At 45.2% G+C, this 22,936-nt stretch overlaps 1 protein-coding gene and 1 pseudogene across 1 annotated transcript; both read right to left on the bottom strand.

Annotated features, from left to right (window-relative positions):
• Nucleotides 1-6,985: 6,985 nt before the first annotated feature.
• Nucleotides 6,986-11,980, bottom strand: LOC119274711 (annotated as a pseudogene).
• Nucleotides 11,981-12,094: 114 nt separating this feature from the next.
• On the bottom strand, nucleotides 12,095-14,117 carry LOC119274712. The gene is made up of 2 exons (XM_037555433.1): nucleotides 13,850-14,117; nucleotides 12,095-12,458 (listed from the first exon to the last, which is right to left on the bottom strand). Exons 1-2 carry the CDS (start codon nucleotides 13,978-13,980, stop codon nucleotides 12,320-12,322), a joined length of 270 nt encoding a protein of 89 aa, XP_037411330.1. The 5' UTR covers nucleotides 13,981-14,117; the 3' UTR covers nucleotides 12,095-12,319.
• Nucleotides 14,118-22,936: the final 8,819 nt, after the last annotated feature.

Genomic DNA, 22,936 nt, shown 5'->3' with positions numbered 1-22,936 from the left:
GATTTTTTATTATTTATTCTAAGATATTCCGTGGAGTTTCAGGTTATTCCGAGAACTTTTGTTTTCTGCACATAAAACAACACCATGGCAATTCTGCTGAAAACAGCATCAGTCCGGGTTAGTTCCATTCAAATCATACAAGTTAGAGTCCAAAACAAGGGCAAAAGTGTTTGGAAAAGTAGATACGACGGAGACGTATCAACTCCCCCAAGCTTAAACCCTTGCTTGTCCTCAAGCAATTCAGTTGACAAATTGAAAGAGGAAAAGAAAAACTTTTACAAACTCTGTTTGCTCTTGTTGTTGTAAACATGAAAAGCCAGCATTCAAGTTTCAGCAATTATTATGAACTAACCATACTCACAATAACACGTAGGTCTCACAATTACTCATATCAATAGCATAATCAGCTAGCGAGCCATAATAATAAAACACGGATGACAACACTTTCTCAAAATAATCATAACATGATATAACGAAATGGTATCTCGCTAGCCCTTTCTGAGACTGCAAAACATAAATGCAGAGCACCTTTAAAGATCAAGGAATGACTAAACATTGTAATTCATGGTAAAAGAGATCCAGTCAAGTCATACCCAATATAAACCAATTATAATGAATGCAAACGACAGTGTGCTCTCCAGCGGGTGCTTTTTAATAAGAAGGGTGATGACTCAACATAAAAGTAAATAGATAGGCCCTTCGCAGAGGGAAGCAGGGATTTGTAGAGGTGCCAGAGCTCGATTTTGAAATAGAGATAAATTATATTTTGAGCGGCATACTTTCACTGTCAACGCAACAACTATGAGATGGTTGTATCTTCCATACTACATGCATTATAGGCAGTTCCCAAACAGAATGGTAAAGGTTTATACTCCCCCTCTCCACAAGCATCAATCCATGGCTTCCTCGAAACAACAAGTGCCTCCAACATTCAACGGGTCCTAGGGGGAGTTTTGTTTAATTGTTTTAATTTGCTTTGACCTTTTTGGATCATGGGACTGGGCATCCCGGTTACCGGCCCTTTCTCGTGAATAAGGAGCGGAGTCCACTCCTCTTGAGAATAACCCACCTAGCATGGAAGATATAGGCAGCCCTAGTTGCACATGAGCTGCTCGAGCATGCAAAACAGAATGTTTATTTGAAGGTTTAAAGTCTGGCACATACAAATTTACTTGGAACAGCAGGTAGATACCGCATATAGGAAGGTATAGTGGACTCATATGGAACAACTTTGGGGTTTAAGGAGTTTGGATGCACAAGCAGTATTCCCGCTTAGTACAGGTGAAGGCTAGCAAAAGATTGGGAAGCGACCAACTAAGAGAGCGACAACAGTCGTAAACATGCATTAAAATTAATTTACACCGAATATAAGCATGAGTAGGATATAATCCACCATGAACATAAATATCATGAAGGCTATGTTGATTTGATTCAACTACATGCGTGAACATGTGCCAAGTCGAGTCACTCAATTCATTCAAAGGAGGATACCATCCCATCATACCATATCATAATCATTGTAATAGCATGTTGGCACGCAAGGTAAACCATTATAACTCATAGCTAATCAAGCATGGCACAAGCAACTATAATCTCTGAATGTCATTGCAAATATGTTTACTTCATAATAGCTGAATCAGAAATGATGAATCATCATATTTACAAAAACAAGAGAGGTCGAGTTCATACCAGCTTTTCTCATCCCAATAAGTCCATCATATATCATCATTATTGCCTTTCACTTGCACGACCGAATGATGTGTATAATAATAAGAGTGCACGTGCATTGGACTAAGCTGGAATCTGCAAGCATTCAACTCAAGAGAGAAGACAAGTAATATGGGCTCTAAGTTAAATAATCGTTCATGCATATAAGAGCCACTAAGCATTTTTAATATAGTCTTCTCGACCCCCAAAGAAAGGAAAAAAAATAAAAACTATTTACACGGGAAAGCTCCCAACAAGCAAAAGAAGAACGGGAAATATTTTTGGGTTTTTCTTTTTAATTCTACCACGAGCATGGAAAGTAGACTAATTAAATTGTTTTTGTTTTCTAAGATTTATTAAACATAGAAGAAGAAAGCAGGAAAAAAGGAAAATAAACTAGCATGGGTAGTACAATGAAAGAGTATGAGCACCGACATCTAGCAATGAGTGTGTGTGAACATAAATGTAATGTCGATGGGAAATACATACTCCCCCAAGCTTAGGCTTTTGGCCTAAGTTGGTCTATTGCCAGGGATGGCCTGGCGGATATCCGTAGGTGAAGCTGGGGTCGTAGTGTGACGAAGAAGACTCTGACTGTCATTGGCTGGCAGCCTCCTCTGGATCCCAAGAATAAACAGATAATCGTGGAGGCTCGTCTTGTGGCTCCGGCTCCGGGGCTGGTGCAGGGTTCCGATAGGCTTGAACAGCCGACCACGGAACGATGTGAGGTTCTGCAAACAAGTTAAACAAAGAAGGAGCAGGCAAGGTAATAGTCTCAAGGTGATGTTTATCAAAGTATAATTTATATTTGAGCGCCCCATCACGACTCTTAAGAAGGAAATCATGCGCTATCATACTCTTGTAATCTAAATAAGCACGGGGCAGTGCCATTTCTTCTTTCTCCTCATGCCTAATAGGCATTTCAAAATGTTCAGCAAGCCGTGAAGCATAAATGCCTCCAAAGATGGGGCCCTTAGTACGGTTAAGACTTAACCGTCTAGCAACAATTCCACCCATACTGATAGAGTTATTGCGGTATAAACGTGGAGCAAAATAATAATATCAGGAATACTAAGGTTCACACAGTTCCCGCGTCCAATCAAGCAACGACTAGCAAATAGGGCAAAGTAGCGTAAAACGGGATAATGAATGCCAGTGATCCTTGCATCAGAAACCTTCCTGGTTTCTCCCACCGTGATGGTGTTAACAAAAGCTTCTAATTCGTTACGGTGGGGTTCATCTAAGGTGCCCTCAAAGGGTATTCTGCAAACCTCGTAGAATTCTGCTAATGTCATCTCTTTAACAACGTCATATAAATGAAACTCTACTATTGGAGGTGATTTTTTAGGGAAAAAGTAGAAGTTTTGCACAAAAGTATTTGTGAGTAAGAGATACTGATGACGTTGGTCGTGGAGGAAGTTGATGAGGCCAGCATTCTCAACCAATAAATAGAAATCTTCATAAATCCCTGCTCTCCTCAAGAAGTCATCGGAAGGCCATTCACAAGGCCGGACCTCCGCGGTGCGAGGTAAATTAAATTTGGGCTTCTCCTCTTCTTCCTTTTGTTTTCCTTAGAGCTTCGGCTCGATGAGCCCCTCAAAAGTCTCTTCATTATTTCTGAAACAATCTGTAATTTTTAGTAACTTCAAATAAAAATGAACCAACTTCAATAAAATTGATAGCAACAACTCCCACAAGTGCCTAGGGCCTATATCAAGCATTGGGACTACTTGGAACCATATAAATTTGACATGCAAGCTCAAGCACATGGTCACCTATGCAGCACAAATTTGCAATGAATAAAACACTAGAACAAAAACTAATTGGACCAATGGAGGAGTCACATACCAAGGAACAATCTCCCCCCAAGCAGTTTTGCGAGAGGTGCTTTGAGCAAGGAAATCGAAAATCACAGCAACGGGGGCTGGAACTCGTGCTTGAGTTGGTTTTTCGTGTTTGTGTGAGGCAGAGGAAGAAGATGGGTGCAGGAATAAGTGGAGGAGGGCCATCATGGGCCCACGAGGCAGGGGGCGCGCCCAGGGGGTAGAGCACGCCCTCCACCCTCGTGGCCAGGTGGCAGCTCCCCCCGTGGTAATTTTTGCACAGTAAATCCTTAAATATTCCCGAAAAAATCATATTAAATTGGCATGGCATTCTGAGGATTTTTATTTTCAGGATATTTTTATATTGCACGGATAAATCAGGAAACAGACAGAAAAATACTATTTTACTTTATTTCTACTAAGTAACAGAAAATATAAAGAGGGTACAGAAGGTTGTGCTTCTAGTTTCATCCGTCTCATGCTTATCAAAAAGAATCCACTAACAAGGTTGATCAAGTCTTGTTAACAAACTCATTCCGATTAACATGGAACCAGAGAAATTTCGAATAACACTATGTTACCTCAACGGGGATATGGACATCCCCAATAATAAGTATATCATATTTCTTCTTGACAGTAGGGAGAGGAAATTTAAAACCTCCAAGTATAATCGATGGAATTTTTCCAATAGAGTTGATAGCAACTGTGGACAAATTACCCCTTTCTCAAGTCAGAGAAGTGCTACCAGGTACAGTAGTTTTCTTGAAACACTAGGATTAGGATAACACAACGATAACAAATGCTGACCCTCTGGCTTACACATCCATTAAACTTTGACGGATACTTAACATTTCCACACTACAAGAAGAGAAGGACTGACATCAATCAGTGCCTATTACTCTGATATGATGGACCGACAGACCTTTGGGCGGAGGCGGAAGCAGCAGCAGCAGCAGCAGAGACGCATCGTGGTCACCGCAGATCTCGCATGGCCGTCGGCATGCAGGTGGCATCCTCGGCTGCGAGCAGCTGACTGCGACGAACGTGGACGAAGCCATTAATTGGTGGGGGCGAGGGCAGCGCAGAGGAGTGACTGGGAATAGCGGAAGCAATCGAGAGGAATCGCTGAAAGATTGTATTTTCTTTTTTTAGAACGAAGGCTCGCGAAGAGCCCGGCTTTCAATTAACAAAGCCATCAACCAGCCAGGAATTACAGCAGACAACCCAACTTACAATGGTCAGAACGTTACAACGGGGAACACTGGAAAGACTACTCACTACAACCTCCACAAGCCACAAAAGATTACAGCTAGGAAAGGCCGAGCACTCCACACTAGGATCATATGTAGCAGGAACGGACCAGCGCATCAGGACATAACCGACCTTCGAGGATGGACCGTGCACCAGGAACACTTAGAGAAGAAAGGAACCAACATCTTCCTTCTCAATCACCGAAGAGGGACCCTTCCCCCTCGCCATGGCTCGTTGGCGCCGCACCGTCAGGATTTCGAGAAGCTCACCCTAGAGCTGGAAGAGTGTCGCCCTCGCATCGCAAGGTGGACATGGGATGACCACATCGATTTGGGATATACCTCGCCGGCTGCTCCGCCACAGACCAAGACCAACTAGTTGGAGACAATCTTCAGGAATCGGACGACGCAGAGGAGGTAGCGCAATCCCTCACCTGCATAACCTCCCGACCGATCCCCACACCCTTGACGGCGCCTCCAGCAAGGTCACGACGCGCAAGGCGCTGCCGCCGCCAAATCCGCCGGGGATAAAGGTTTTCACCCGGGCAGGGGGTCGGGGTGGAGAGCAAGGGACCTCGGCTGCGCCCCCATGGAGGAAAGCAGTGCCCTTGGGCGTTGCCGCCGCCGGGTCGGCCAGACCGGCCAAGGTTTCCCCCGATTCCCTGGCTGACCACCAACACGCACCACCGCCGAAGCCAGACGAAGCTAGCCCACCACGGAGGCGAGATAGAAGCAGCAGGGGATTGGGATTTCACACCTCCAGATCTGACGGAGCAGAACACGCCGTGGCCGAATTCCACCAGCCACCCGCCGCCCGCACGGCCGGGCGCGCTGGCCAGCACCCCTTGCGAACGCCGCCCACCGCTCGACGACGTCGCCTCTCCGGCAAGGGCCGCCGCCCAAGGAACCACAGGCCTCCAAGAGGGGGGAGCGCCGAGATCCCCGCCGCCACCTTCACCGGCGTCCGCGCGGGCTACCCGGCAGCCGTCTCTGGTAGCGGCGAGGGGAAGGAAGGGGGTGGAGGGGGTGGCGGCGGCGGCGGAACCCTAGTCGCCCCCGAGTCGCCCCAAGGGGACGACGCGAGGGCCGGGGGGGAAACCTTCTTTCGGCTGAAAGATTGTATGCAGGGGAGGGATTTCAGTCGGAGGGGGACAACGACGACGGCCGGGCAGGGGGACGACGGCGGCGGCGGCTCCGTTCTGGCGACGGGGAAAGAAAACGAGGAGATGCAGCAGGCCCAGCTCAGTCCTTGTAAACAACAACAGTTTCTGGGGCCCGACACCACTCGCTCCAGCAGACCCTAAACAGGCCCCCATTCTTTGAAAACACGAACACTTGAAATAAAATGGTAACATTTTTTTATTATGAATATTTTATGAACGAACAGTTTAATCCAGGAACATTTTTTGGAAATGCAAACACTTACTAAAGCTCCGGGAACATTTTTTAGCATTTCAGGAAGAACTGTCAAAACACATGAAATTTGGGTCAAGGTCCAACAAAAGAAATCTCTAAAGGTTCGGGACATTCTTTGAAAACACAAACAATTTTTTTAAAAAAATGGAAATATTTTTTGAATTCTGAATATTTTTAAGAACGAACATGATAAAAAAATAAAAATGAGAGCCCTGAGAACGAATATTTGGGCCACTCCTCCGCCAGCGCCTTCCGAGCTCCGCCATCACGCCCAGAGAGTCGTGAGAAAAAATAAAAATGCCTAAATTGCAGTATATAAGTAGAGTAAGGATAGTCCCAAAGAGTATTGCTTGCTAGGGCAGATGGTGCATGCTGTAGTTTGTGTGTTTTCCTTGTTCTTATTCAGCTCGTTTTGCAGAGAAACATACCTTGTCCTTCATATGCTCGAAAATGCAATTTCATGGTAGCCTCTTCCGCCCTTCGCCCAAGTCCAGAGCTCCGGCACATCCGCAGCATCCACCTCCACCGCACTGTGCACATCTCGTCGCTGTGTTCAGTCTGCACTCTACAGCTATGTCAGTATGGCAACAACCAGGATAAAATATGTACAAAATTATTATTGGTCATGATTTCAGTCAGACTGTCCTTCCGATAATGCAATTTCGCCATACGACGGAACGCAGGATTACAGGAACAAATTGCTCTTCCTTCACCAGGTCACACACACAAGTTCAGCCATACATACAGGTTACACATGTTCACTGTAGCAAAGCCTCAGGCCAAAGCTCAGAAACAAAATAAAACGAAATGCATCACTTCCATTCAAAGAATACAATCGTGCCAAAATAAAGTTTATCGGTTACATCCAAAGAAGCAAACTGTGTCACACAGGTTCAGTACAGTAAAGGCCTCTGGCCTCAAGTTCAGGAAAAAATAAAACGGAACTCGTCGGAAACTGAAAGCATACCGCACAGGAGGTTTAGTACAACAAAGGCCTCCGGCCGAATTTAGAAATAAGCAAAATGAAATGCAATACAGTATTTGAAGGGCACCTGCCCACAGAAAATAGGATACTTTGCGCATCTTCAGCATTGACAGGCTTCCTCAACTTAGCATGTCTCATGCTTTGCCCACTGAAGTAAACTGCACCAATAGTCCAGCATATGAATTAGGAAACAGACCGTAGTAGTTTTGATGAGCATATACTACGGAACACAAGCAACTTAGAGCAACACACAACACTTGATAACTTGTATATGCCTGCAATCTGCTTCCATGGACATGTACTAAAGCTCTTTTCAAATGTGTACAAGGAAAACAAATTTAAGCATTTCTGGTGCATCGAATAATGCCATACGAAGCTTGCAATTTGTGTATCCAATGGGGCATAAAATTACGGTCCAGAGAATTAAAGGCACAAAACAAAATGTCCAGCCAGTATATATGCGGTGTTCATACCTTGTGCTTTCATTGCCATCTAACTGGTAGACAGCGTGTAGACATCCAGGTCTTCGCCATGAACTCGCTGGTTCTGTTTTTGAAGCTGAGGCAGCCAGTGGGAAGAGATCTCTTGCATATCCACGCCCAGCCCCAGCTGCTGCAAACTGCCCAACCCCTCTACATGGCTTAAGTTTGGACAGCCATGTGCACACATGTCTGTCACTCGAGGGAGGTTGGAAATCAACTCCAGGCTCGTACAATTCTGTATAAGGAGAACCGAGAGCAGTGGGAAGTCCTCCAGGGCCTTCAAGTTGTTTGTTCCAATTAATCTAAGCTCCTTCAAGCTGGCAGCGACCTCTCCAAGCTGCCGCGGGGGAGCCCTCAGCTTCGGGCAACCATCGAGTTTCAAAAGCACTAAACGGGGCAGCAGTTGCAACCTTGCAGAATGGGCATCCACTTCCGGATCCTCAAAAAAAGACCACTCCTCCCAGTTCGGCATATCCTTGAGGATCAAACATTCAAGTTTAGGAAAAGAACCTAACTCATTGAAAGGATCACCCTTCCTACAGCCAACAAATTCAGGTCCAACCTTGGTAACTGCATATGCTCCATCAATTCTCAGATATTTCAAGTTGGGTAGCTGCCCAATCAATGGAATATCCTCACAGGATATTACATTCCCGAGGCCCAAATGCTCCAGTGAAGGCAAACAGGTGGTACCAAACCAGGTGGGATACCGCTGGCCAAAGAAATTAAAAATCCACAGGTGTTCCAAGTTAATTGGAGGTACTAGCTGCTCCAAGACCCGCTCAGCATTGCTAATGTCTTCTTCTGAATATTGCCCATCTCCACGTTCAGTCCACCTTAGACTTAGGTTTTTTAGATGCATTTTGTCTGTCAGCACTGCATTTGTAGCACAATGAGCTGCTCTTTCCAATTTAACAAGGCCAAGATCCCTCATCTGCGACACATAAGACAAGTCTTCCAACTTGCATCCATCTTGTACATTAACATTATCACTTCCGTCAGCTACAGGGAATCCTTGTAAAGTGTTGAGGAACTTCAGTTTTGCTATCCCTTTTGGAATCTGATCTATTTTTGTACCATCAAGAGAAAGACATCTTAAACTGCACAACTGGGTCATTGTTGAAGGAAGACTATGCAGAGAACCACAATAATCCAAGCTCAATACTTGAAGGTTTCTTAGGGAGCCAATGGATTCTGGAAGACAAGATATGCCAGTATAATTCAGATCAAGTAGACGTAGATGGATCAATTTTCCTATACAATCTGGAACACTTTGTACAAGTGAGTAATTCAGCACCAGAACACGAAGAAGCAGAAATCTCTTGAACAATGCATCCTCCATTCTCTGTGCACCATGAACACTTAGGAAAGTCCTCACCTTAACTTCCACCTTATCGACTCTAGGTAACACCAATATATCCTTCTTAGTGACAGCCTTAACACGTCGCAGCTTTGACATATTTTCACCTCTTAATGTTTCAACGTCTCCAACAAAACATTCTTCTCTTGATATATTTAAAGCAAACTGTCTCAGGAGGTCATGCATTCTACATCTCTCCTGATCAAAATATTTGTTATCTGGTTGGAGGAGGTTTCGATGGATTAGCTCATAGAAGTACCCTTCTGCTATGTCTTCTAGTGATTGGCCTTGCTGCTCCATGATGAACCCTTCAGCAATCCATAACCGGCCAATTTATCCACGCCGAATGAGAGAATCTTCAATATGCAAAGCACAATAAAGGAAACACTGCTTCAGACGATGCGGTAACTCGTCGTAGCTTAGACGTATAGCTCTTTCTATTTCATCAGAAAGCATGCTCTGGGATCCAGCATATCTGCCCAAAAACCTTTTCCACTCATTCTCCGTACGACCTCTGCTTGCCAAAACACTAGCGGTAACCTTGATTACAAGAGGGAGGCAGCCACATTTACAAATAATCTCAATCCCGATGTTTCTTAGATTTTGCACTTCTTTCTCTTCATCAATATTCATGCTCTTCCAAAGTAGCTCCCATCCCACCTCTACTGACATGAGATCAACTCGATGGATATGCTGCACACCTATTGTCATTGCAATTTGATCATCTCTTGTAGTTACCAATATTACTCCAGCAGCTGTTTCATTTACTGGAATTCTTATTAAATCTGTCCAAACATTTGACTGCCACACATCATCTAGAACAAGAAAGAAACTCTTGTCCTTGATTGCTTCTGCAAGCTTTCTCTGCAGCTCGGCTATGGTTCACCTTGCTGATGATGCACACCAATATTACGGAGAACCTCTTTCAGAAGAGTAACTTGATTGTAATCTTGCGACACACAAATCCATGCGTGTATCTTAAAGCTTCCTTTTATTTTGTTGTCATTGTATATCTTTTGAGCTAGTGTTGTCTTACCAACTCCCCCGGTTCCAACAATAGCAAGCTTGTAAGACTTATTTTCCTTGTGTGAATGAACTAAGTCCACCAACCTCCTGCTAGAACGTATGATCTCCTTTCCCACAAGGTTGGGCTCAACGAGGTTGGAACTTCTTATCAGTTTGGATGTTGGACCATTTCCAGCAGGTTGTGTACAATTGTTGAACGTTAAGAATATCTTGTCCTTTGAAATGTTTTCTATCTTTATGTTGAGGCTTCTAATCCGAACAGCAACATCATGACGTGACCAGATGTTACAAAAGCAAGAGGAAACTGAGAAGCCTGTACATGCAGCTGATTTGCTTGATGATGAAGAAGGATCATCAGGAAGTATCTTGCTTCCTTTACATCTAGCCACATCTAGGATTTCATCAACATCATATATAACATCTCTCAGTTGGCCAAGCCAATTGTTTACTGCTAGCTCTTTTGTCCTCCTTTTCTCAGCATCATATATGCAACATTTTATCAGTTCTACTCGTCGCAGGACTTCTCTGAGCTCTTCTTCCACCCCGAGGATTAGTATGGCCTCATCTGTAATGATATTCTGCAACTTACTGGCACATGATCCAAGCAACGATTCAAGTATGGCTGCCATCAATCAGACAAACTCGGCAAGGGAGATCCACCCAAACCACCACGGTGACCTGTTCTGAGAATAGCAGAAATTGGAAGCTGAAAATGAATGCTTTCCAAAATTAGACAAGGCTCTACAGATACACTAGAAGCTACTTGGTTACTTTTTTTTTTGCCTAATGAAAGCTATGTATGCAACATACATATAGATTCAGCACCTTGAGTAGTTCCATGTATCAAGGACTAAGTTCAAGTTTTTGTGCTCGCAAATTTACATGTGTTTCAGTTTTTCATACAAAAATATTTATTAGTTTGTCTTGCCTAATTAAGGGCGCCATCCAATGGCAGCTGCATAGCAGTCTGCAGTCTACATATCAATCGGAACCAAAGAAAATGTTGCGTCAAGTATATGCGGAGTAAAAAGGACCGGATGAAGTATATTTCTATTTGTTACAACACCTAGATTAATCATCCAGCAGCTTTTTTGCTTTTCTGATTCATCTGATGAATAGCCCCAGTGCTAGCCTAGAAATCTTGATAACTAGTTTATTCGACTGGACTAATGAAAGTTAAGTTGATTGCAAGTCTTTACCTTACAAACCACTCTCTGGTCAAGGAAAACCCGTCAATAGTAAGAACCAATAGTGATCATAAATCTTGAAGAATCAGTTTGCTATGATGATCAGTCGATCTCATAGAAGATTACCGTTCAATCACCACCAGAAAATCATACTGCTTCTACACCTGCAGTATTATATATAGATAATACAAGATTATGTATCAATTAGTGAACAAGAAGGAGTGCCACCCACCGCAATACAGATCAAGAAGTTAAGGATACTGAGATCAAATATATACCTGAACACGGGCCGGTAAGTCCACAGGATCACTTCAATCAGTGGTGACCAGTGGACCAACGGGGAAGGAACGACGAACTTGAGAGGATCAAGACAAACTTTTCCTCTGTGTGTGAAGAAGAGGAAGAATAGAGCGAACAATATCTTCGGGAAATCAGTGAAAAGCACACTCGAGGAGGCGAACTCAGCGGGGAATCACTTTGGTCTGAAGCAAGAATTAGTCGCATAAAGGCAGGCTTTGGTGCTGGCAAGAGAATAGAGGTGAAGAAGGCTAATGATGCTTATCTTAATTTGTTTAATCCACTAATTATTCCATCCTTCCCACCCACCATTGCAGCAAAAGGCAAAAGCAAAAGCACTCAAGGTGGCTCACTTTTTCTTTCTTGATGATTCAGCCTGATGCCTTACCTAAGCCGGCAGCAGCATATATATACTGGAAAGCCAAGCCAACAGCAAAGCCCTCAGTTGGAATGAATTGTATACCCAAACAACACTAGCTACTTCCATTATTAATTCAATTGTCAGGATATTATTTAACCAAACAACATTAGCTCATCATTTTCAGCAACCAACAGTGAAAGCCAGTCTCAACACAATACATTTACGGTCAACGAGAGATGTACTGCAGAATCTGCACCAGTAATAAAGATACCCCAAAAGAGAATTTTGCGATAAAGATTACAAACGACTATGTTGTATTCATCACAGTTGACCCAAGCAGTCAAGGAGATCCAACTTGAGCTTACTACAGAGGTAACTAGAGCACACTTGCCAACAAAATTTCAAGATTAATTGCACTAGCTTTGCTAGTTATCGTCCTTAATTCTTTTGAGCAGCTTGGCAGCCCACCGGCGCAGCCTTTTATTCAGAGTGAAGCCAACCACGATGCCAACCACAAAGCTGACAGCGCCGAACTTCGCGCAAGCCGACAGAGACACCATCCGGCTGCAATACCAAAGGATCGCACGTCAGTTGCAAACTTGCAAGGAGCATAGCTTCAGTCAGGGATTGCAGATTTACAGTACAACATGTGCTCGTTTACATCACCAAAAATGTTACGGCTGCAGCCTAAATCTAGAAAAGAAGACTGGAGAATAGATGCCAAATGTGGAAAACATGCATGTGCCATTCAGGTTTCACTATTTGGCGGACGACTGCAGCTTTGGTTGGCAGATGCAGACCCCAACCCTCCACATTGCCTTTGTTCCATCCCCAGCATTCAATTGCATGTCACAAAATTTCAAAGCATGCTATCTACTGGATGTTTGAACTTGCAATTGATTTTTCCAGTCTTTAAACTGGGAGGTTCTGGTAGAACTTCGGACTAGTGCAAATCAATACTTTCAATTTCAACCAAGGGGGGACACCTTTCACCGAAAACTGGTATAAAAAAAAAGGAAACAGAAACCAAATTTTCACCTACAAGTATCAAGCAGCTTTCAATCAACTAATGACCAAAAAAATGAATAAACTGGAGCCATATATCAAAATATCGATTAGGATAAAAAATTCGACTGGGTCAGGTTTCTTCAGATTAGGGGGCTAATTTAACATAGGGATCAGTGCACTTCACCCCCCTGCAGCCACTGCTCAAGGGTGGCAACCTCAGTTGGTGCAGCACCACAGTGGCAGCACGGCACAAAGCAGGAGGATGAGCATGGGAGCATGAGGCCGAAAGGCCTGAGGATTTGCCTAAGGAGGCACAGGGGAAGTCAGAGGGTACAGTTATAGAAGTGGGATATGGAAAATTCAGCAACTGCATAGTGAGGCAGAGTTGCAATCTCCTAAATCAACGTGGCTAAGCATGTACACTGGCAACCGAATATCTGCTGTTTAGAAGTTCCACAAATATATGTAGAACATACAGAGTACATTGCTCAGCCTAATTCTTGTTATCAGGTTTACGGTTTGGCATCCGTTAAGATGCAGAAAGCTACATAGCACCATATGGAACACCCAAAATACTGGCATAAAAGTAAACAGAAGTCGAATAATTGGGTTGTCCTACCATACACATAACTGAAGCTTTCCCCAGCCAAATATTTATTGCGGATCAAATCAATTTTACTCGTTTAGTCAAGGTTTTTCAGCTTTGATGATAGGAGCCACAGATAAAACATGAGGTGCAGGTGTTACAAGGGATTTCCTACATGCGCGTCGGCTACTACCAGAGTGTACAGTACAATATGCTTGATACACCCAAACTAGTGGCAGCCTAGCGCAAAATCCGCCCCCAAATCGAAGCAATCTACCGGGCGAGCGAGCCGAAACAGGGCGCATCGACTGAATCTCGAATCAGATGAGGAGGGGGACGGGGAGGGGGAGCTCGGACGTACCCTGCCTCCCTGGGCAGGAGGAGCTGGTCGGAGAAGGCGGCGGTGGCGGAGCGCGCGGAGGAGGAGGAGGAGTTGGCGGCGTCCTGAGCCGCGGCCTGCAGCCTCCCCACCGCCGACGAAGCCGAAGGCATCTCCGCGGATCCCGACCTCTCGCTGGCCTCGCCGGGGTTCGAGCTAAGGTAGGGTTTAGCGGCGGAGGATTTTTCTTCCCTCTTTTCTCGGATGGGTTGGTAAATACAGAGAAGGAATCTTCTTTTTCCGTCTGTTTTTCTTGTAGACGAAGAAGAAGAAGAAGAAAGATGGGTCGGAGAAGGAGCGAAGGCGAGGTCGATTTGGGGATGGGCCGGGACAGCACTGGGCTCTGGGTTTTGCGCAGTCCATGTCCAATTTCTCTGTGAATTTTCTTTTTGGAACTGATGAAACATCGCCATTTCAAATTTCAAATTATTTAATAACTTCAGAGTTTGAATCCTTCGAGAAGAAAAATGCCGATACGTCTTGACCAGTTTGTCGGAAGCGCGGAAAACATGTCATCAACTACCTCGATGAAACTTTTATTATGTTCGAGGCGCTTTGTACTTCCGATGAATCTTTACTAGACCGTATGCCCGTGCATTGCAAGTGGAGAGATATTTTTTACGAGAAGCAATGGGAGAGATAACTAATGTGTCCATCAAAAACGGTCTCCATGGCAGTGGGGTGACAGAGCGAGGAGCTAGGGTCTTCTCGCGGGTCATGAGTGAGATCTTGATGGTGGTGGGGTGATAAGTCTCCAACATATCTATAATTTATGAAGCATTCATGCGCTATTATTATGTGTTTTGAATGTTTACGGGCTTTATTATACACTTTTATATTACTTTTGGGACTAACCTATTAACCGGAGGCCCAGCCCATATTGTTGTTTTATTGCCTGTTTCAAAATTTCGAAGAAAAGGAATATCAAACGGAGTCCAAACGGAATGAAACCTTCGGGAGCGTGATTTTTAGGAAGAATATGATCCGGGAGACTTGGAGTTCACGTCAGAAGAGCATCGAGGAAGCCACGAGATAGGGGGGTGCGCCCACCCCCCTGGACACGCCCTACCCTCTCGTGGGCCCCTCGAGGCTCCCCCGACCGACTTCTTTCGCCTATATAAGCCTACGTACCCTAAAAACATCAGAACAGAAGATAGATCGGGAGTTCCGCCGCGGCAAGCCTCTGTAGCCACCAAAAACCTCTCGGGAGCCCGTTCCGGCACCGTGTTGGAGGGGGAACCCATCACCGGTGGCCATCTTCATCATCCCGGCGCTCTCCATGATGAGGAGGGAGTAGTTCACCCTCGGGGCTGAGGGCATGTACCAGTAGCTATGTGTTTGATCTCTCTCTCTCGTGTTCTCTCAATGGCACGATCTTGATGTATCGCGAGCTTTGTTATTATAGTTGGATCTTATGATGTTTCTCCCCCCTCTACACTCTTGTGATGAATTGAGTTTTCCCTTTGAAGTTGTCTTGTCGGATTGAGTCTTTAATGATTTGGGAACACTTGATGTATGTCTTGTCGTGCTTATCTGTGGTGACAATGGGATTTCACGTGCCACTTGATGTATGTTTTGGTGACCAACTTGCGGGTTCCGCCCATGAACCTATGCATAGGGGTTGGCACACGTTTTCGTCTTGACTCTCCAGTAGAAACTTTGGGGCACTCTTTGAAGTACTTTTGTGTTGGTTGAATAGATGAATGATACGTCTCCAACGTATCTATAATTTTTGATTGTTCCATGCTATTATATTACCTCTTTTGGATGTTTATGGGCTTAATTTTACACATTTATATCATTTTTGGGAGTAACCTACTAACCGGAGGCCCAGCCCATATTGCTGTTTTTTTGCCTATTTCAGTATTTCGAAGAAAAGGAATATCAAACGGAGTCCAAACGGAATGAAACCTTCGGGAGCGTGATTTTTGGAACAAACGTGATCCGGAGAGCTTGGAGTGCAAGTCAAGAAGCAGCCGAGGCCCCCACGAGATAGGAGGTCGCGCCCCCCTGTCTCGCGGGCCCCCTCGGGCGGCCACCGGCGTACTTCTTCCTCCTATATATACCTACGACCCCGAAAACATCCAGGAGCACAACGAAACACAATTTCCACCACTGTAACCTTCTGTATCCGCGAGATCCCATCTTGGAGCCTTCGCCGGCACTCTGCCGGAGGGGGAATCGACCATGGAGGGCTTCTACATCAACATCCTTCCCCCTCCGATGAGTTGTGAGTAGTTTACCACAGACCTACGGGTCCATAGTTATTAGCTAGATGGCTTCTTCTCTCTTTTTGGATCTCAATACAATGTTCTCCCCCTCTCTTGTGGAGATCTATTCGATGTAAACTCCTTTTGCGGTGTGTTTGTCGAGATCCGATGAATTGTGGGTTTATGATCAAGTTTATCTATGAATAATATTTAAATCTTCTCTGAATTCTTTTATGTATGATTGAGTTATCTTTGCAAGTCTCTTCGAATTATCAGTTTGGTTTGGCGTACTAGATTGATCTTTCTTGCCATGGGAGAAGTGCTTAGCTTTGGGTTCAATCTTGCGGTGTCCTTACCCAGTGACAGAAAGGGTTGCAAGGCACGTATTGTATTGTTGCCATCAAGGATAACAAGATGGGGTTTTGTCGTGGAATTATCACGTCAGATGTCCTCATGAAAGGACTTAGTCGTGGAGCCATCGTAACGGGTTAGCTTGAAGGGGTTAAACCGGACAAGGGATATGTGAGTTATACTAGTTCGGCCCCTTCGATGAAGGTAAAAGCCTACGTCTAGTTGTGATGGGATTGATTGGGTTTCGATGATCAGGGAGCGAAATACGCTTGCCTGAGTCTCGAGTTGTTGTCTGTCGTCCCTGAACCGCCGCCGGATCGTCCCTTTATATACACAGGTTGACACCCGGCCGGTTTTACAGAGCCCCGAGGCCGACTCATACAAAGTGTCCGGCTCGGTCTCTCCTTTCCTAACTTATATTACAAGTTTACATAGTCATGGCGGTTTACCACTATGGGCCCTAATCCGCCTTTGGGCTTCAGGCTTCTATGCTTCCTTTAGTAAAGCGCCATCTTCTGGATCTTCATGGGCTTCAACATAGTCGAGGGTGAACCGGACCCTCCCGGCCGGTTTATACTTAGTAGCTATATCCTCCACATTAGGCCCCAGATTGATTTGAATTTGTTCATGTCATTCTTCAATACTTCAAATATCTCTTGCAGGCATCTTCTTGTATTTTCGTAAACCGCCATATTGTCTTCTCCTGAAACTTTGTAAACCGCCGTGACATCATCTTCTGAACGCAGCAACGGTCCATCATGACATCATCTCTGTAAACAATAATTAAAAAAGATACCCTTCATTTAATGGTTATCCCGAAAATCGAGGCGACAGGCGCACTCATTCTGCCGTTTCAGGCTCCTTGATTCCCGTGCCTGCCATTTTACTCTCTCCTCTATAAATAAGACCCGAGGGCCCTTTCGCTCTTTTCCCCTTCTGTGCCTTCTTCTTCCTCACAACGCCCAAGCTCTGGAGCTCTGCCGCCGTCCGTGACCTTCGAGATCTGCACCGACAAAGGCCGCTGCATCAACCTGAAACGGACCAGACTTTCGCCACCCTTCTTCCGCAGTAGACCTGCAGTGGTAAACTTCCTTTCTCCTCCGTCTTTAGATCTGTTTCTAGGGTTCCTGAGTTCTTCCGCATAATTCTTCATCCTTCTTTGTTCTTCCACCTGCCGTGATAGTTTTGATCCAATAATAGTGTAGATCTCATGCGGTAGGTACTCTGCGTCCATTTTTAATGCTAGCAGATCGTTCTTTTACCTCCGTAGAGTCATGGCCTTCCCTGCTCTATTTAGCACCTTTAGAGCTCAAAGAGAAAATTTGCTTTACGGATGTGTGGTGGATCCAAATAAATTTGACCATTGTGTGAAACCTGTTTCTGTCAATACTTAGCAGAATTTTGAATTCTGACCCTTCTGCCTACAGGCGGTTTAACCCTTTGATAGTCAATCCACCATATATCATTAGCCCTCTCTTAAACCGCCAACTGAACCTTGCATAATATCTTTCTCCGGTTTAACACTGAATTAGACACCTTAAACCGGCACTTTTTATTTCAGTTCCTCTTTCCGGAATGTTGAAACAATTTTCTGCTTGCAATTGGGTTCCGTCCCGGATCACGGAGACACAGATCAATGGTTATGTCACCACTGGTGCCTTAGCTTCGAAAAGGGTTCTCCACTGGCGAGTTCCGGAATCAGAATGTCCACCTGAGCCTCAAGAAGGGGAGGTAATTGTTTTTATGCAACACTTAGACCGGGGATTCAGTCCACCCAGATCAAAAAAATTCCGGGATGTCCTTGCAAGCTTCCAACTCCATCCGCAAGATATTGGTCCGAACTCTGTGTCAAACATATGCAACTTTCAAGTATTCTACGAAGTTTATCTTCAAGAAGAGCCAACCGTGGAGTTGTTCCGGGATTTCTTTCATCTGAACCGCCGCACAGAATTCTCAGATGGTCCCAACACAAAACTTGGTGGCGTGTCAATTCAAAAAAGGAAAGAAGTTGATTTCCCTCATGCCAAACATCATAGCCATCCAAAAGATTGGAATCAGACCTGGTTTTACTGCCGGAACACTGCTCCTGATGGAGAAAATCCCCTGCCGGGTTACCGCCCTCATCGGCTTAGCAATGGCCACCCATTGCCTCCACGTTTAACCGTCGCAGAACGGAAGAATTTTGCTCCTCAACTTGCCAAGCTCCGGGCTCTGATGGCCAACGGTTTGACTGGCATTGATCTTGTCCGCTGCTGGGTTTCTTGGGGCATTTTTCCTTTGAGCCGCCGCCCCGGATTGATGCATGAGTATACCGGCCATGTAAAAGACCCTCAACGATCCGACCTGGAAATCGCCGAATGTGTGAAGAGGATGCTTGATGAACCGATCTCTGCATGCAGCCAAACCGGTTTGGCTCCATTTTGCGTTTCCAATAAACCACCGGCGGTAAAGTTCATGTACATACTTTACTGATTTGCTTCCGTATTGACTGTGTACTAACCTTTCCTTGTTTTAATTTCAGGCTAACAGCTCCTTTTGGAAATGGACTAAACCGGCCCGGGCTCCTCGTGTAAAAACCAAGGCCACCAAGAAACCTGGAAAGAAGAAAGCCGCCGAGTCTTCTGATCCACCGGAGGAGGAAGAATCAGATGCTGAGGTAGAACTTGACTCACTTGGTTCCTTTTTCGTACGTCTTATTGACAATGACTATCTTCAGGATGATGCTGAGGCCAGCCATGCAGAACATGTTGAGGTAATTCTTCTTTCTTCCGACTCAGATCCTGTACCGGTTCAAAGAATTCGCCGTACAGTCCGGAAAGTAAAACAATCTCACCCCCTTGCTCATTTGGATCCAAAATTTTCTTTAAAGACACGACAAGTCGAAGAACGTCGCACAACCCGGCATAGTGGTCAACAAATCACTTCGTCCGGTTTAGCTGATACGCCCACCCGGAAACACCGTCTAGAGGTGACTTGTTCTCCCAAAAAACGTTATCCTTTGAAAGGTTTCTTCCGATGCCCTCTCAATCCGTCTGATCCGAATTACCAGGCTTCTTCCAACTCGTCTGGTGGTTCGTCAACCACTCAATTGCCTCCTCTCAAAGTTGTCACTGGGTGAGTATTACTCTGTCGGTTCTTCTTTACTTGTCGGTTTACCATATTCTAACCTTTGATGCTGTAGCGCCAAGGCTCAATTAAGTAAGAAAGCCAAGACCAGCGACCCTACTATTGAGGTTGATCCGGAGAAGATGCCAGAGCCTCATGGCGAAAACCCTGAAGTTGCCATGGACAGCTCTGCTGGGCAGAACCAAGATGGTGATGCTAACCCGCCAGAAGTTGAACCGAATGTAGAAGTTGACACTTTACATCCTCCTGCCCCTCCAAGTCCAGCAGTGGAACAACGGGGCTCAACTGCTGATCCGCCAAGTCCAACTAACAAACCGCCAAGCCCTGCCACGAAAGCACCAAGTCCTATTCAGAATATTGATTCTTCCAGCCCGGCCAAGGATGATGACGTTGTTGTTACGGGCACTGCATATAACGCCCCTGGTAATCCGGTTGCTTTACCAAAGCACACTGCCAAGGATGAATTTGCTGCCATGAGCAAGGGGAAGGGGAAGACTGATTTGTCTGCTTATACCGATCTCTCTGCTCAAGATCTTCACTCCGGCTTCCTGAACCGGCTGTACACAAGCCGTGATTATGAAGTCGGTTTAGTAAATCTGATGAAGGAGCGCTATGAGGTAAACATTATTGCTCCTTCTGTTCCTTCATTGCATTGTAGCCCCCAAGGGCCGGTTTGTCTTGAGGAAGTCAAACCGGGACTTTGTATACTCCATACCGTAACTTGTGGAATTTTCTTTATGTCTGATCAAACACACATTAGCCCCCAATTGCCATGATTAAAACTTGTATTAATCCTTGGGACTTCAAGTACCCACATAAAAATGATCCACATTAGCCCCCAAGTGCCAAGTGTATAACTGGTTATATGCTTGGGATTTGAACAAAGATATTGACATGCTCTCTTACTGTTGCAGAGTGAAATAAATCAACAAATCTCGCAAATTGCTGATCTTCAAGCAAATCTGAAAACCCAACAAGCAGAAACCACCAAGGCCAAGGATGAGCTGAAAACCGCCTTGACCACCATGGAGCAGCTTAAAGAATTGTTTAAGTCTGAACATGCCAATTGGGACACCGAAAAGGCCGGATTGGTGAAGCGGGCGGAGATTGCTGAAGCAGCTCTTGAACCGGTGACAGAAGAATTGTCTGGATTGAAGCGCCAAATCAACGCCATGACCTCTGCAATATTTGGTAAGCAGTGGTTGCCAAAGTTTTATGACTCTTTGAAATTTCATCGCTTTAACATGCATTTCCTGAACCGATGTAGGTAGTCGCATTGCTCATCTAGGTTCTGACATGCGGAAGAAGCTCAAAGCTGCATATACACTAATTGAACAGTTGTATACCGGCGCTCAACGGGTTATATGCGCAACGTCTTATGACAATGCGGCACCAACACTTATCAAGGACACGCTCGATCGCCTCTCAATGACGCCAGCGCAAATAGAAGAGCTGAAGCGATCCGCTGCTCGGGCAGGCACTTTGCTGGCACTGACGCGAGCCAAGGCATGGATAGCTGATCTTGATCCGGCTGATATAGCCAAAGGCTTCCCCAGTGCACAAGAAAACGGCGAAGAATTTGACAATGACGCCCTCAAACGGGTAACAAGGGAGATGCGTCCTTTGGCGAGTCAACTAGCAGAAGAGGCGAACCTGATGGTTCACCGATCTTTCTATGATGCAAACAACAGACGGGTTGACGCTATGATTCCTGAAGTGTAGAACCTTATTCCACCAATCCGTAAGCACACTTACGCCCCTGACGTTGATCCGGCTGAGCTTATAAATGAAGAGGCTGTCTTTCAGGCCTTGACCCGGATTGATTGGACCACCAATGACTTCCAGCCATTGGAAGAGGAGGAAGCTGAACCGACGCCAGATGACCCATCTTCCTCACATCAACCCGGTGATGAAGCTTAATCCGTCAGGGCGGTTTGATATGTCAGAAATTGTCCGTGTGAGAATAATTCCATATTTTGGGCCGTTGAGTGCCTTCTAATAGGGTAGAAAAAACTTATTATGATCTGCTGCCATCGTGCAGGAGATGCTTTGTGTTGCTCCGCCATATCAATATCAATTGTATTCCAAGTATCAGAATATGCAACTCACGTGTGTGCATAAAAAGACAAGGGTCCTGGCGGTTTACCGCCGGACGGGTCATAATGCCCAAAACAGGCCGGATTAATAATCAAATCATAAAAATTTGAAATAAAACATACTTCTGATACCATATCCCTATTTAGTTGGCTGGCCAACTTTTATTGTAATAAGGGTAAAAAACCCAAATCCGGATTTCTTGTATAACTCCATCAGGTTCTGATGTCGTACAATAAGTCATACCGGGTGATGATTCACGCCAGATGATCCACACCGGGTTAAGAAACTCCGGTTTAAGAACAGGGTCTGTCAATGTGTAGTTGCAAACCAAGCCGGTTTAAAAAAAACGGGCTAAGAAAATGACAGATCAAGCCAAGATAATCGGGTTAACATAAAATTCAGCAAAACGCGAATAAAACCGTGTATCGAGGCGTTTTGGGGGCTGCCAGGCCAGAATTCGAGGCTTTTTGTGGGCTGCCAGGCCACTGAGTTGAACCATTTAACAAAGCCTTTTAAGATGGACCTCCAACTAACCAATCACCGTTTTAACTTTGACAAGTGCAGGGTCTCAAGGAGAGTAACTGTCAAACGTTCGGAGGGCCGTGCCAGGATGACCTGGATATGAGTGTCTTACTTGATGAAGGCAGGTTAACCCGGGGTTTTAGGTAAATATACCAGGCTTCCAAGCCATGGGTCGATACCCAGCTACAAGGGTCCATTCAAACTTCTTGGTATTGGACCAAGGAGCCCCCAAGTAACGTGATGAGCTGTGCTCATTAGGTGCCTATGTTTGAGTTGTGCAGAGCAGCTAAACCCTCTTTGGCCCTTTGGGTGTGAAGCTCCCAAGCTTTGTGGCGTGATAGCCGGTTTAACAGGTAGTACTTCGCTTTGTCAGCGGAAGCCCCCATGTAGCTCAAAGAATATTTGAGAAAAAACAGCAGAGGCCCCGCTTTAGAGCAAGGATGCTGATTTATTTATTGATGATAATATATACATTGTCAAAATATGTACATAAAAAAGAGCCTATGGCTCAAGTGTAGTAAGGCCGGAGGAGAGCTATGTTCCAAGGCCGCCGGGTCTCCTCCTCAGATTTGCGTGAGTCATCTCGAACGTCAATGAGGTAGTATGATCTGTTGTGCAAATTCTTGCTGACCACAAAGGGTCCTTCCCAAGGCGGGGATAACTTGTGTATGTCGGTCTGATCCTGGATAAGCTGGAGCACCAAGTCACCTTCTTGAAAGGCTCTTGTCTTAACCCGACGGCTGTGATAACGTCGTAGGTCTTG

This window comes from Triticum dicoccoides, chromosome 3B (assembly GCF_002162155.2).
Source record: "Triticum dicoccoides isolate Atlit2015 ecotype Zavitan chromosome 3B, WEW_v2.0, whole genome shotgun sequence".
Classification (NCBI taxonomy): Eukaryota; Viridiplantae; Streptophyta; class Magnoliopsida; order Poales; family Poaceae; genus Triticum; species Triticum dicoccoides.
This window is presented reverse-complemented; position numbering and strand designations above follow the sequence as displayed.